General features: G+C 37.2%; 1 protein-coding gene across 6 annotated transcripts in view; it reads left to right on the top strand.

Moving 5' to 3' along the window:
* Positions 1-14,910, top strand: part of ROBO1 (roundabout guidance receptor 1) — a 740,954-nt gene that overhangs the window by 655,478 nt on the left and 70,566 nt on the right. For all 6 annotated transcript variants that reach the window (XM_063347718.1, XM_063347736.1, XM_063347745.1 and 3 more), the window contains 2 exons: positions 2,993-3,131; positions 4,392-4,519. In XM_063347718.1, the coding sequence (XP_063203788.1) occupies positions 2,993-3,131; positions 4,392-4,519 (267 nt within the window). The remainder of the gene's footprint in view (positions 1-2,992; positions 3,132-4,391; positions 4,520-14,910) is intronic.

The raw sequence follows: 14,910 nt of genomic DNA, 5'->3' as shown, positions 1-14,910 counted from the left end.
CTGTCACTGTGCTGCTACAGTAGTCCTGGCTCTTGGTTTAGGGTTTTTACGTTTTTGTTGTTGTTGTTGTTGTTGTTTAATTCAGGTTTGAGATCTGTCTTGTGAGTCTTAGGCGCTTTTGTCTGTCTTCACTACTTTTTAGTTAGGACTCGGGCAACTTGAAGTCCTGTTCAGAGCTTTATTTGAAGGAGGGGTTTCTGTAATAAAATGAGATAGTATGCCATCTTAAAGTTGCTGAAACTGAATATCCAGCAAGGTAGTGTGGAACTTTTTAGAAGCTAAGGAAGGCTTCCTATGAAGCCTTATATTTTTGGCTTTTTTAAATTTATAGACATCTTTGAAGCACTTTGGGAGGAAGTTTATTGCTGAATGGTCTTTCAGAACTTCCAAGCAAAATCTAGAATTGAAAGAAGGTCATAGTTACATGACTAAAGACCTGGCACTGGCCTCCTAATTAATTGCACCACTTAATTGCTAATTACTAGTCTACTACTAAATAGGGAATCACAGTATGGACTGTTAAGTAATCCAGGCTGGAAAATAGTACTCTTGCTGAACACCTGTAGGAGGGATGCATTGCAGAGAGAGATCTGTCTTTCCCTTTTTCTTCATCTCGTTTTCCCTTCAAACACATTTCTTATTTTCAGCCTATGGAAACCAGTGAGGTTTGCTTTTCAAACAGGACAGTAAAGCTTTGAATGTCTTATCAGTCTGTGTCTAGAAATCTTTAATACACCTTATTCTTTCAACTCGGGCCTTAGATATGCATAAAAAAACGAGAGAAACATGCTGACTTCATATATTAAAATATTTCAACATAAATCTTCTGTTTATGGCTTTTGGTTATTTAAAAGTTGAACTTTTGCTTTTAGGTCTTTGCTTTAGATCAGAGGGAGGACTGCATGCCAGAAACTGTAATATTAGAAAGTTTCAAAATGATCCTTGATAAGCTTTCTTTGTATTTACCAAATAATTGTGTGACAAAGATAGATACTGAAATCAGTTCTGATTTTCCTTATCCGTTTGTGCATTTGAATGAGAGTGTTATGAATGGGCAGACAAAAGCTCTCAGACTATTACTCTTCCTTTAGGAAACTGATCTGGAGAACAATGTGCCTCTTGTGGATTTTGCTGTTGTGCAGCAGTCCTGGGCTTACCAGATCCATCCTTTTTCTCTTGCATAATTAAGTTGAATATTCTTCCCCAAACTATTCTTACTCTGCAGTTTAATCCAGAATGTTCTTGTCTTGCATTCAGATTGTGTTTTTACCGCACCTACGCGAAAGGAGCTGGGGCAGGGGGGAATGTCTATATTTGTATTTTTTTTTTAATTCACAGCTAGATTCATGTCTGTAGATCTCTGTTTTATTTCTCACTTCTTGTATGTGAAACCAGGCTAGAACTGACAGTTTAAAGATCAACCTGCTATTTCATTTAACATTATTTGCCTAGATTGCAAGCAAAAGTAAGTGTTCTACAACAAAAGTGTCCAGCTGGTCTGGACATGCTCGAAAATAAAGAAAGCTCTTTTTATAGGCTTTTGTTCAGTTCACATTTCCACTCCAGTCCTTTTTGAACCATTCACTAAGGTTTTGTAATACTGAATCTCTATATCTTTATCTGCAAAGTCAAAGTGATAGTCGGAAGCACCTTTTTCAAACAGATGTGAGACACAAAAATGTAGGATTGTCTCCTTATCCTTCTGTCTGGTGCTTTTGTACTGCTATGAGAAATTTGTGATGTATTTTTGGATGTTCACACTTCCTGCTTGTGCCAACGGCTTCAGACTCTTCCAGGTCCAGGGAGATGATATTTGTATCTTTAACAAATACAAGTCAAAACACGCAACTGCTTTCTCAAGTCCCTCAGAGCTTCCACAGGTTTATAGGCAAAAAGGTCATCTGCCTTAGGCAAAGCAACCTGCCAAGCACTCTCCTGTTAAACCTTCCCTGTTCTTTTATGGACATCCTATTGTCATCTGGTGCTGCCTTTCTAGGTGGGTAATCCTTCCTGGAGCATCCCAGGAACTGTTAAAAACGCTTTTCTTCCTTGTGCATGTGCAAACCTCATTGCGCTCCACCCTGGTGTGGAACTACGAAACTGCGAATAGCCCAGCACCATAAAGTTTTGAACCCTGTTACAGGGAGAAAAGTGTTTGATCTGTTTCTTGAAATTTCCAGCTAGTAGCTGGGTTGCCAGAATAGCACAGCCTGTACCAAGATCCTGTTTTGTTTCAGAAAGCCTGAGAAAAAGTATGCAGCAATTAATCTGACTCTGATGAGCGAGGTCTTGGATCCATGTCCTACCAATGTAAGTCAGGGATAACAGCAATTTTTATGAACAAAAATTACAGAGAGGCCATTGTGGGGTTTTTTTGGCTTGTTTTATTTTGTGTGTGCTAATGAAAGAAGATGTTGTCTTTCTAATGTAGCACTGGAAATGATTGCATCAAACACTAGCTGCTGCTGACACCCACAAGCAACCTCATAGAGCTACTGTGTTGGGCCTTACTGAGCCTTCAAGTTTAGAGGCACCATTGAGTCAAAACCTCCAGTGAGACAATGTTTGGTTTGTGCCTTCCGTCTTTTCGAAGCAGTACAGACAATAAGTGGTTGTTTGTCTAGGTCCTGTTTGTCTAGGTCCTTGCAGCAGGCCTGCTTCTACCTCAGGATCGACGTGTATTTAGATTTTCTGTGTAATTTGTGTTTTCCTTTAGATATATTATCTGTGACGATGATACATAAGAGGTAAGGAAATCTGAGCCACTGTTGAGAGTGTCTGCCTCCTGTGCTGAGGTTCACAGTGCTGGCCACCTGCAGGGCTACGGATCTTCTGCTTGGGGCTGGGAGCGAGAGGAGCGGTGGCAGAGGCACCTCCACCAGATTCATAACCCTGCTCCCCTTGCTCTAACAGTCACAGTTCTGGGAAAATTGCATTTCAGGCATAGAACTGCTGGACTAAACCCTTTTTTTTTAATTTCCTTTCCTTTTAGAGAGACCATCTTTTGTGAAGAGACCAAGTAATTTGGCTGTAACTGCGGATGACAGTGCGGAGTTTAAGTGTGAGGCAAGAGGTGACCCAGTCCCTACAGTAAGATGGAGGAAAGATGATGGAGAATTACCAAAAGCAAGGTGCAGTACATGGAGTTACCTTTCTAATGACATCTAGCTTGGTATATGGTGGAGCCATTCAACATTTGACAGATAGTATTTCTTTTCCTTGAATGGAGAAGGTCTGACTTGATCTAATAAAACATTTCTAATTACCATTGAGCTCTATTTGATGTTATATTGAAAGTTAAGAACGGCTTGTTCTCAAGCTTTTGTTGTGACAACACGACAAATACAACAAAAAATAACTAAGTTCAGTCAGTAATATCTGATACAGATTAATTCTTTACCTGAAGTCTTTTGTAAATACTAAAAGTTGTGGAGAATGTATAATAGTAAATTAGATTACAACATCAAGAAATATATATTGGAATTGCATCTGATATAAAAAGCAGTCTGGTAATGTAGAAAGCTGCCTTGGTTATACATGTTTTTGTTGCTAAGTGTCCAATTAACTTTCTTTTTCTGTCATTGCTTGAAATCAGGACAAAAAGTAAAACACCTTATTAATTCTGAGATTGACAGATAGATACATAGATGGATGGATAGATTGTTTATTGATTTACTTTGAATTCCCAATTATCAGTTAAAAACCTGCTAGGGGAGGGGATTAAAAGAAGAAACCCTCTAACAGTTGGCTGCAACCATCCAAATCCAGCTCCTTGTTAATCTAGTCCATAGCTTTAATAAAAGCTGTAGCATTTTTGAGAGAAAAATCTGCTTCCCAGAAAGAGAAACACGTTGGCAGTGTTATACAAAGATGAGAAAAAAGGTGATGAAAGGACAGGAAATGGTAAAAGGATACATTCTTCTTAAAATTTATTGAATAAATTGTGATTTGTATTAACTTTCAATTGAAAATTCTGATTTTCTTGAGAACAATATTTTCTTTCTGACCATATTAAAAAAATGTATTCAGATGGAAAAATTATAGGAAGAATAACAACTATTATTACAGTTACTCGTTGAAAGAGTTCTAACAATTAAAACGGTCTGCATTAGAGCTTCATGATTGTATTATGCCAGTGAAATTCTACTGACATCAGTAAAACTGGTTCATGCTGCAAATGAAACCAGAATAAGGTTTTCAAATATTTAGATATATTTTTCTTTTAAAACTATTTTTACATTATCAGTTTATAAGCATTTATACATATTTTTTATTTCTAAGGGCAATGTAGGAATAAAAATAATTGAAAGCAAACCATATTTTAACCTTTACAGAAATTGTACAAAGTTCTATTATTCATATTGATTGTTTATTACTATGTATATTTAAAGATACGAAATCCGTGATGATCATACCTTGAAAATTCGTAAAGTAATGGCAGGAGACATGGGCTCGTATACTTGTGTTGCAGAAAATATGGTTGGAAAAGCTGAAGCATCAGCAACTCTAACAGTTCAAGGTAAGAATGTTTCTTTGTGTAGTACTCCAATCTAGAATAAAGTTGATTTTTTTTGCATAACAACTTTATAAAGTTGCTAAACAAACACTAGTTGAGTCTCTGCACAACTCTTAGAGTTGTGACTTATGCATGAACTCTATGCTGTGTTGTAAAAAAAATGCGAAAATATAAATTTGAATTGAGTTGTATTCTTAAGAAATTTAAACATTTCACATGTAATATTTTTTGTAAGCAGCCTTTATGGTACTGGGATGGGGAACTGAACATGTTTTGAATTTCAGTGTGATCAGAATCATGTCACTTACAATCTTTGTATCTGAAACCCTAGCAGAAAGAAAACCAGTGTTACCAAACTAGATTGTTTTAGCTTGAAAAGAAAGAGTTGTAAGTTCAAGTATCTGCCAAATTTTTTCAATTAAATATAGTAAAGAAGCAGTGAATGATAAATCCGTTTGTGTATCTTTTAATATACTAACCCAGACCACTGGAATTCCTGTTGCTTTTTCATTATAAAAGCGTATCGTAGCACTACTGTTTCTTTGTAAGATAAAAATTCAGTGGAACTCAGTGAACTAATATGTATAAAAATCCTTCATTGCCTTTATATACACAATCCAGATGTTCACTACTCAGATAATCCCTCTCTTCCTTTCCTGGCTAGCAGACAGGCGATGATGTCATCCTGATGCTTTTTTCTAAGCACTGATGGTCCTTCTGTCCTTTTCTCTGTTCAGTGGGAATTAGTCATTATGGAGTTCTGGGGAAATATAGGCTTAAAAGTATTTTATTTGGTAACAGGCCTCTATTTTGACACATTTACTCTAACAGGAAAGGTCTTGTCCTTAACCTGCTCTCCTTTTTCCACCAGAAACATTTGGTGTCCCTGACATCTGTAGTGGTTAGGAAAATAGGAATTCTTTTGTTGAAGCTCTCATAAAACCAAGAATTTTAAGGTGTTCTGTTTTGTTAGTCACCATGATGTTAACACATCAAAACTGATACCTTACGTTTGCAAAATAACCAGCTCTTATGGTCAGTGTTTTAGAATAAAAGATTAACACATCAACAGCAAGCACAGTTTATTCAAAAGAAAAAGACTGAATTATTTTTTAAATGGCAATTTGTTCTGAAGATCACGTCTTATATCAACTGTAATCTTGTAAAATATTAGTGTTAAGAAAATTTGCTTTATGACTTGTTGAGCAGTTACATTTCTGGAAATAAACTATTGGTAGCCCTAATCCTTTGTAGTCCTATTAAAAATAATAGGCAAACACATTCCTGTAATCCCATTTAGGTAAACGGTACTACTTAATTATAAAATGACATAAGTATGTAGATGTTAGAGATCTAGAGTGAGATCTTTTGAATTTTGATAATAAAATACTACTTTTAAGGAATATGATTATAACCTAAGTCTTGATTCATCAAGATTGTTATGGGTTTTTTTAAGTACTCGTATTACACAGTAGGTATTTACATTGTAACAGCTTTGCTCTGCAGATACTGTTATGGGATAATTTGATTCCCAGTGTGAATGGATTACCTCCTGAGCCATTTGTCTGTGCTAATGTCTTTGTAGAAGGGATTGATGTGAGAAACTGTAACATGTAAGGCCAACTTGTAGTTGGTAATGTAGTAAATCATGATCAAAATTCATTTATTAGAGTAGCTGGGAGACCTAGTTTTATGGGAAGAAGAAAAAAAAAAAAAAAGACTCCTCTAGAAACTATGCATTTTCCATTCAGATTTTTTCACATTTTTCCTTCTTTTTCCTCCTTCTCCTCTTCTTCCCTCCTCTTCTCTCCTCTCCTCTTCCCTTGTTTAAAAAAATTTATTTTTTTTTTTAAAGGGTCAGCTTTTTGGCTATGCTGCATCTAGAGAGGTAGATTTGATCTTCTTGTTTCAGTGCTAAGATGGCATTGATCTGACTGTTCATGGACACAGAGCTCCTTGAGGAGAATATTTTTTTTTTCATATGAGTAGTATTTTTTCCGGGTGATTTAAGAAATGGAAATGACAAGTCTTCTCTGCACATTTGGTAGTTGTCACATGATCTGTTTACTGTAGGATTTAATAAATGTGTGCTATGCCAAATAGAGTTATCTTGGTTACGTATTTGTAAACAGAGGGCTGTGCTGCAAAGCATGGCCTCAGAAGTTACAGCTGCCACCGTGTAGACTTCAGCAAAGGAGAAAGAGGGGGCTTTGCTATATTTCGGGTTTGTCTGGGTTTTGGGTTTGCTTTATTTTTTTGTGGGGTTTTGTTTTGGGTTGTTTGCCCCTCAGTATCTCAGCACCAGGCCGTGCCAGACTGTACGCCAAAGAAAGAATATGAGAGTCGTGAATGGTAACCCCAGAAGATGCAAGTCCGTGTTAGGAACGGGGCAGTCGTCATCTGTCAGGTGTCTGTAGAGTGGGTCTGCTGCACTGAACGAAACATGGCACACAGCAGAAAGGGCTGTAAGCGGGGCTCTTTGGGACGCTGCTCGGGTCTTCGGGTTGGTAGCACTTCAAAGAAGAGGACATACCCTCTTCTATACTCGTCATTTTTCAGGCCTCAAGCACTGTGATTGACCTGTGTATGTTCTACATCCTCCAGGGTTATCTAGGGTATTAAAAGGGGGAGCGTGCAACAGCAGGGCTAATTGAGATACCTAGGTGTCAGGGATGTGTTGATGAAACGCGGCGAATAGCTAACCTGGCGTGTCAGCAGAGAGCTGCCCTGGACCTGGCGGTATTATTGCCTGCAGGTCAGCTCTGACCCTGCTTGATCTAACAGAGGTTGGAGCGCACAGTGCGTGCCCTGCAGTGCTCCCTGCCTCAGGAAAACTGCACAGCGCTGCCTCTGAGCTCAGCGAACGGGCCGCATCTGCGACTGTGGACTAGGAACTGTCAACTCAGGTAGTTTGTCTATGTATAATAGGACGCTAAATGTGGGAAGTACAAAAGAAGGGAGGGAATATCAATTCCATTTTAATGTTCTTCCTGCTTATGGCACCGGCATCACAGATTCTGATTATTGGAATCACTGTTTTCCTTTGTACAGACAGACTCCTAACTTTGGGGATCATGAGTGTTTCCTACGTGAGGTACAGATGCTGTATTTTTATTGCAATTTCAGTCATATTCTTAAACCAAATTTGGAATTGTGTATTGACACAGAAGTTTGAACACTTCACTTAGTCTTTTACTATTGCAGCTTAAAAGCTTTTCCATCCTTGAAACTGTTTGTCAAGTTATCTTATTTTCTCCTTGGAAAATTACATAGTTAAGAAAATGTAATCCTGCTGTTGTTTGCATTTTCCTAAAATTAGCGTGTCCCAGTCCACTGTTTTCATTTTGCAGCAATGTGTAGTGCATATGTAAGGCATCCAGAAACGTTGCTAAATACTCATAGAAGCATTTCATTCAGGAGATGATTAATTATTAACTGAATACCTCAGTCAATATAAAGTGCCAGGAAGCAGCCCAGAGTACAATACATTATATTTTAAAATACATTGTATTTTACCAAGCAGCTGATGTGCTCCAAAAAAGGGAAACAATGGTCAAAAGCGCATCTCTGGAACCAGTAGATTTCTCTCTTGCTCTAGCACTAAGCAAGTTGGATATATTTATTGTGTATGTATTTGATATGTATATACAAGACGCTTTTCATCTTTTCATGGAGATTTCTATTATGTGATTTTCTTAGCTTTATGCCTTGAAGCAGGACTGTAGAAATTATAATATTAGATATTTCATTATTATATATATAATTGAAGCCCATGTTCCTAAGACACACATATTTACAAAAAGCGCATGCCTCAGTACTTCAGTTCTAAAAGAGAATTAATTCTACCATTAATGCAAGTAGAAGTAAGGCTTCTTCTGGAATCTGCAAATTTCACATTTAATCGTAAAAATGCTTTTAAGTAAAACTAAAGGTTTTACATATTTTCCCCTACTTCCATTTACTTCGCTCCCATTTGCAGTACTTAATTAGGCTTTTTTAACACCTAATTTTATAATAAGTTTATAATTTATGTTTAAACGAGCTTTACTCTCTAGATAAGAGCGAAAATTATGGCTCCAGTGGAAGTCCTACTATGCAGTTGGCCAAGAACCATTACAGCAATGACAGCGTAGTTGCTACTCAGCAGGAGTTAAAAGAGAAACAGGTCAAGTAGGTCAGATGACTTGAGGACTTCACAAGAATAATACCAACATTGTGGCTGTTGGTGACTGTCGGTCGGTCACCAGCAGGTTCGAAATGAACAACAGTCCTCAAACTGGGGTGGTTCTTAACTCTTCTTCTTCAAGCAGTGGCTCTGGAGAAGCTCGCAATACTTGTTACAGTGCCCTGCCTAATGCGCACCTAAACATGTAGCAGCAGTGACTCAACTGTAAAATGTAAATTTTGCCACTCAAAGGCACTAAACACATTCAGTGTTATCAGTTTGGCACAGAAAAAAAAGGAATTCCTATGGAAATTGCTCTAGCCAATTCATATTTTACAGTGGTGATCTTTGATATCAAGGTTTTTTACCTTATGATGTCATTAATTTTAGGGTTAACAGAGCTTGTCTGGAAGGTAGATAGCGAGCAGAACTTTTGATAAGTGACTTCTGGCTGTGATTTTGCTGTACTAGTCAACTGACAAGGAATTTTAATCTGAAAAGGTGGCACATGCTTCAGGTCTGGAAATTCCTCCTCCCTTACCCCCCTTTTTGTACAAAGTAGCTTCAAGGCACGCCGTAAAAGACATGTATTTGATAAGGCTTCTGGGTAGGGCTGAGAATACCACCTGGAATGAAAAGGAATAGGATTTGCTCTTTTATCTGTCAGATACCATGTAAATGTTTCCACTATGTCAGGCTGTTGGTACACATTATAAATTGGCTGTGAATGTAATTGCTTTAGGGGCGCCTGAGCTACCTATTAAAATAACAAAGCCAAAATTCAGATTTTTATGGGATTACAAAAATGCTGTTGAGGTATATGGTGGTTATTATGTGTCACAGTGAACACCTCACAGTATCATAGGTGAATTTAACCACTTGAATTTGAAAACTAGGATTTGGATTTAAATCTGAACTTGTCTACATGGTGTCTCCTTAAGTCAGTATTTCTCCTTTTGAAAGAACTAATTTTAGGCCATATTCTGTCCTCAGTCCCCCTGAAACAGGGAGGAAGGAAGAATACTGGTTGTCCTATGAACTTCAGAATTCATTAATGAACTTTTGGCAGGATGAATGAGGGGAAACCATCTCTTGTGATTTGTATTGCTTAAAGATACAGCCCTTTCCCCCTTAATGACTGCTGTAAGCTGTGACAGCGCTTCAGATTTCTATCAAGGATCTGAGGAGTTTGACTGCCACCTATTTCTGGTGAAAGAATATGAATCTTAAAAGTTAATCAGAAGGAACTGAGGAAACTATCTGAAGAAGAGATAAGTGCCCTGAAGGTGCTTGTTCTACTGATGCAAGTGATGAACAGTAAGTAAGGTTCCTGAAGCATTTCTAAAATACAGGTAAAAGAAGGAATCAGTAAATATTTCAGGGAAATTTAAAAAAAAAAAAAAAGTGATTTATAGTTGCTTCAAATCCATTTAACATACTTTAATAAATAACTCCTTCTTTAGTTTTTAAGGTTTTTAATGGAGTTTTATTTTTTTACATAGAGTCTCATGACAGTGATAGCAATTGCTTACAGGGAAATAACACTTAAAAACTTCTGAGATTCCATCCTGCAATTTGGTACTTTGAAACAAGGACTTGAGACAGACGTTTCTTAGCAAGTACAACAGGAGTGCAAATAATTTATAGAGACATTATGACAAAAATAAGTTGAAGCTAGAGGCTTTCTACTGCTGTAAGGGTTTCATTTACTGTAAAGCTCTTAAAAATTCTAACTTTTTAATCACTCGCTGCAGAGAAGTAAAGAAAGTAGATTTGTGTAGCATGCTTCAGCACTCAATTAAAAAGTAGCAAAGAAAATCTGAAGACTCCTTTCTAGTGCCTGCAATTTCCTAAGTCCCATGGCTAGGGAAAAATCAATTGGTTTTGTATCCGTCTTCACTGTTTCAGGCTTTATATTGTGACTGCTGTTCTAAAGATAACATTTCAATAATTCTATCTTTGGAATAGACAAAGCAGAATTTTACTACAAGTTGTTGAGTTTGCAGATTTTGGTTTTATGTATAAAATTAAATAGAGTGCAAGGAATAATAATTTTCATTGGTTGTTCATTAAACAGTACTTCTGCTATATGTTCATTCTGAAATAAACTTAGGCTTTATTAAATTATGCTAAACATCCATAAAAAGGTAATACACACTTCATTTTTGCCTTGTTTATAGCCTGTAAGTAATTTTCATAAGGACTATACAGCGATTATAGTGCACTCTCTTATTTTTTGTTAGTTTACATGCATCATTAAAATCAGTCATCTCTGAATTGGTTCTTGACAAAAAAAAATGCTGACTTAAAATAACAGGGCATTCAAACACTATTTTGATAAGCCGTTTTGAGTACCATTTGTTACTATGAATCATGTTTTGTTTGAACACTAAAATGTTTTATTATTAGGTGCTGAAAAATACTCAAGAACTGGTAATAAACTATCTTGCAATCTTTTTATACGAACTAGATGACCTAGTAGGCTCAGTAACAGAATCTTCCAGTACAAGAAAAATAGAGCTTCTTCAGATTAAAATGCTAAATATCAAGTATGCTGACATTATTTTCTGCGGGAGGTGTCTGCATTCTCTTCTTGTCCCTATGACCACACATTAATTCCTGAAGTTTGGGGTGATTTTTTTTTTCCCCCCCATTTAAATATGGTATAGGATGAGAGGATTGGGAAGTAAAAAAGCAAAGCTGTCTGGATGGACATCAGGTTGCTTGTCTTGTGCTCATAAATGTCCTATGCTCTCTAAACACAGCATTGAAGGTGATTCTGTTCTCTTTGCATCATTCAGTGGCGTAACAAGAGCCCACTCAGGGCTTGCATCTCCTCAAATTAAGCAGCCCCTCTCTCTTCTGACACACTTAAGGTAGCACGTTGGTACTCGGGTCTCAGTACAGAGGAAGAAGTCATCTAAGAGTTCTGCTGTGGTCTAGTCTTCCACCAGCAAGATCTGATGGCCTTTTGTGTACCTCTTCCTTCAGAGTTCTTGCATGCTCAGATCTCGTCAGAATTTTTTCCTCGAAGAGTATAACTAACCTAACTAAAGACTAAACCTCAAAACATGTTTGCTAATATCCCTAGACCATCATAGCTGCAGCAACAGTTTTATTTCAGGCCACCAGCAATTTTTGATAGCACTGGCATCTTTTGGCAGAAGTGAGCCACTGCTTCACTGTATGAAAATCAGGCTAGTGTTTCCGAATTTTTTATTTTATTTTATTTTTGCACATTGTGTTTATTTCCTTAAGCAACTTTTCCCCTTTTCTACCTCCATCACAGTAAAAATTCTCAGTATCTGATGGATAATTCCATCTTGTATAGAACTCCTATACGTGGTATTTTTTGATACCTATAATTAAAAGTCGTTAGTATGTCATGGTTGCCTCCCTGTTAATATTATTAAAAGTAAGTTCAGGTATTAGTGTCCCATACGTAGACTTGGGTTGTCTCTGCGTGGGGATGTGATATCACCATAAGAAGAAGTCCAGATTTCTTTTGAAATAGTATCTGTTTCAGTTCACAGTCTTAGTTACTGAGTATTGCTTGCCCAAAATATCATTTTTTAATGATCAAAAGTTACTGCACTGTAGAGATTTATTGTCCTTCCATTTATAGTGTGTGTTTGGCATCTGTTGATCATGGAGCTTTGGCCACTTTTCACGAATAGCTTTAACTTATTATAAGAAGGTTGCTATGGATTTCAAGTAGTTCCTTCCAAGAAGAAAACTGTGCTATCATAAACAGCTGGGGAAAAAATCCCACTCCGTTTCCTTTTCAGGCCTACTATCTTTTACTGTAAGTCAGAAAATGCAGTGGAAAGCTCTCAAGAATTCTTCAAATAGTAAGCAGCTATCATAATCTTTTTGCAGCTTATTTAAAATTCATCCATCTTTTTTCACTCTTTTAAAAGGCTTTAGTATAAATATTTGTAGCCACGACTACTTAGACTGTAGCAGTACCTAAAATTACCTCAGTTCTTTTTAAATACGGGGGAAGACAACTCTTCTCTGAAGAAAGAAGCCTGGGAAACAAGACTCAACAGTTTACTGCATTACTCTAGTTTTTAAGTAGATGGAATTAGATTTATCCTAAGCGTGCTCTCTAAATTGTATTTGGTTTATAGGGTGGTTTAGGAGGACCCAGAGCAAGGAAGGGGGACAGGAGACTAGAAGAGGAACTTCTGGAAGGCCTGGAATCCCTCTCTGTCTTCTAACCCCCACGTTTCAGATTTCTCTTGTCACCTCAAGGCAATGACTACAGGATTTATAGACTGCGTACTACATGTATTAACCTGAGAAGTACTACCTTTTAAAACCACACTGCAAAGTCTATTTCCACATTTTTTATTTTTATCATAGAAGTCTTCATGAACTCCTGCAGAAGGAGAGATCATGAACTTTCTTATTTTGTAGCTAGTATCAGCAAAATCAGTTGCAAATCAAAAAATCTCATGTGAGTACATTTTACATACTGTTCTCTTCCCACAGATTTTTGCAGTAGGTTCCTCCCCCACACCATATACAAACACAGACACGCACTTGTGTAGCCCTTTTCATCTTGACTTTTAAAATGTTTTAAAGGGAAGATTCAGTACCCTGCTGTGAAGCAGACATTAAAATAATATAATTCCACGACTGAGACACAGCTGAGATAGAGCCAGATTTTACTGCCCAGCCCCATCAATTAGAGTTGAGGAGGGAAACACCTCTCTTCTCAGCCTGAATTAAATCTCAAAATGGCCAGAAATCAATAAGGAGTCAATGCCATTTGATAGCTCTTGAAAGCAGAATAGCGTCCAAGCGGGAGGTTTGGTTAATGCACTGATCTTGTGCTGCTTATCAGCAGAGGGTCGAGTTTAAGCCACCAAAGAGAGTAGAGAAGCTTAGTGACATTTTAATGCTGATAATGAAAATGAAAAATTGTTGAAACAAATTGCTCGTTGCTCCTGCCACAGAGCTGAGAACAGATACCTTCCTGCTTGCTGCAGGAGGGAGAACTATTGAGTTTGAATCCATGGCACTTTTAAGTTGATCTCTAAAATTTGTTCTGGAGTTGATGTTGAACTAACTGCCACGCCACACATGTTGTGACTTCTCTGTACATGAACCTGAAATGCTGTTACAGGTTTCTAGGTTTCCACTGCTTCTAAAGGTGATCTTACTATCAGGACTATTTTTCCTACTGCTCGGTCAACTGCTTTCTTTTTTTCTTAATTTCATTCTTTTACTTACAGTACCATTATAGAAAACAATTAATCTGTTTCTTTACCAATCAGTTAGATTTCTGTGTTCTTGCCTTTGGTAACTTTGAAGTTACTGTAGTCACTTGTTCCTTTAAACTTAAGAAGTGCTTATCTGACACATCAGCAGCAAGCCAAAACAGAATTTTTCCAGTCATCATAGATGTAATAAACCACGATCACTCCCTTGCTGGGAGTTTGGAATTACAAGTCATCACTTTTGATTTGAAACATCAAAAATCTCATGTAAACATTTTACCTCAGCTCTATGGCTGCGGCATTCTTCGTGCCAGACTGTTAGACCTTTCCTCAGAAGTTTGTACTGCACTGTATCACACTTCATGGTTTGGGACTACATACTGTGAAAGCATTCATGGTGAGGAAGGGTGTCCCAGTCTGGTCTTACATGAATGTGAATTTTAGAAGAAAATCTGTGAAAATATGCATTATTTATATATGTATCTAAAACTCAAGCAGTGACAGCTGAAAACAGAGAAACCAATAAGGATGAAAAGCGATATACCCCAATTCTTTTGTAATGTACCTGGTGTTATTTTCCCATATTTTTCACAGGTTGAAGGCAAGAGACAGCTGAATGGCAGCATTTATATTTTTTTAGAACAAGAGATTTTTGCCTTTGTTTATTTCTCTGTAGAAAGTGATGCTTTCCACAAATGACTGCAGAGATGTGCATATCAAGGATATTGGGTGTTTCAGATTGTTTTGATAAGAACAAATAGCCTACAAATCACTAGATAGGAAATGAAACATGGCACATTGTCTTAAACTATCTCCCTTAATAACAGTTCCTGTAAAACACCAACATAAATCTCTGGTAGTCATGTTGCAGAAAGGCATTCAATGGTCCTTGTTCAGATACTTGAAGGTAAAAAGTTGTTAGATTTCAGAGTTTAGCAGGCTTAGCAATGAAAAATATTTATGAACAGCAGAGGTTGGCAGCTTTTTAGCTGAGTTTTTGT

This window comes from Chroicocephalus ridibundus, chromosome 1 (assembly GCF_963924245.1).
Source record: "Chroicocephalus ridibundus chromosome 1, bChrRid1.1, whole genome shotgun sequence".
In the NCBI taxonomy this organism is placed as follows: Eukaryota; Metazoa; Chordata; class Aves; order Charadriiformes; family Laridae; genus Chroicocephalus; species Chroicocephalus ridibundus.
Note: the sequence above shows the minus strand (reverse complement) of the source record. Positions and strands in the feature narration are given on the sequence as shown.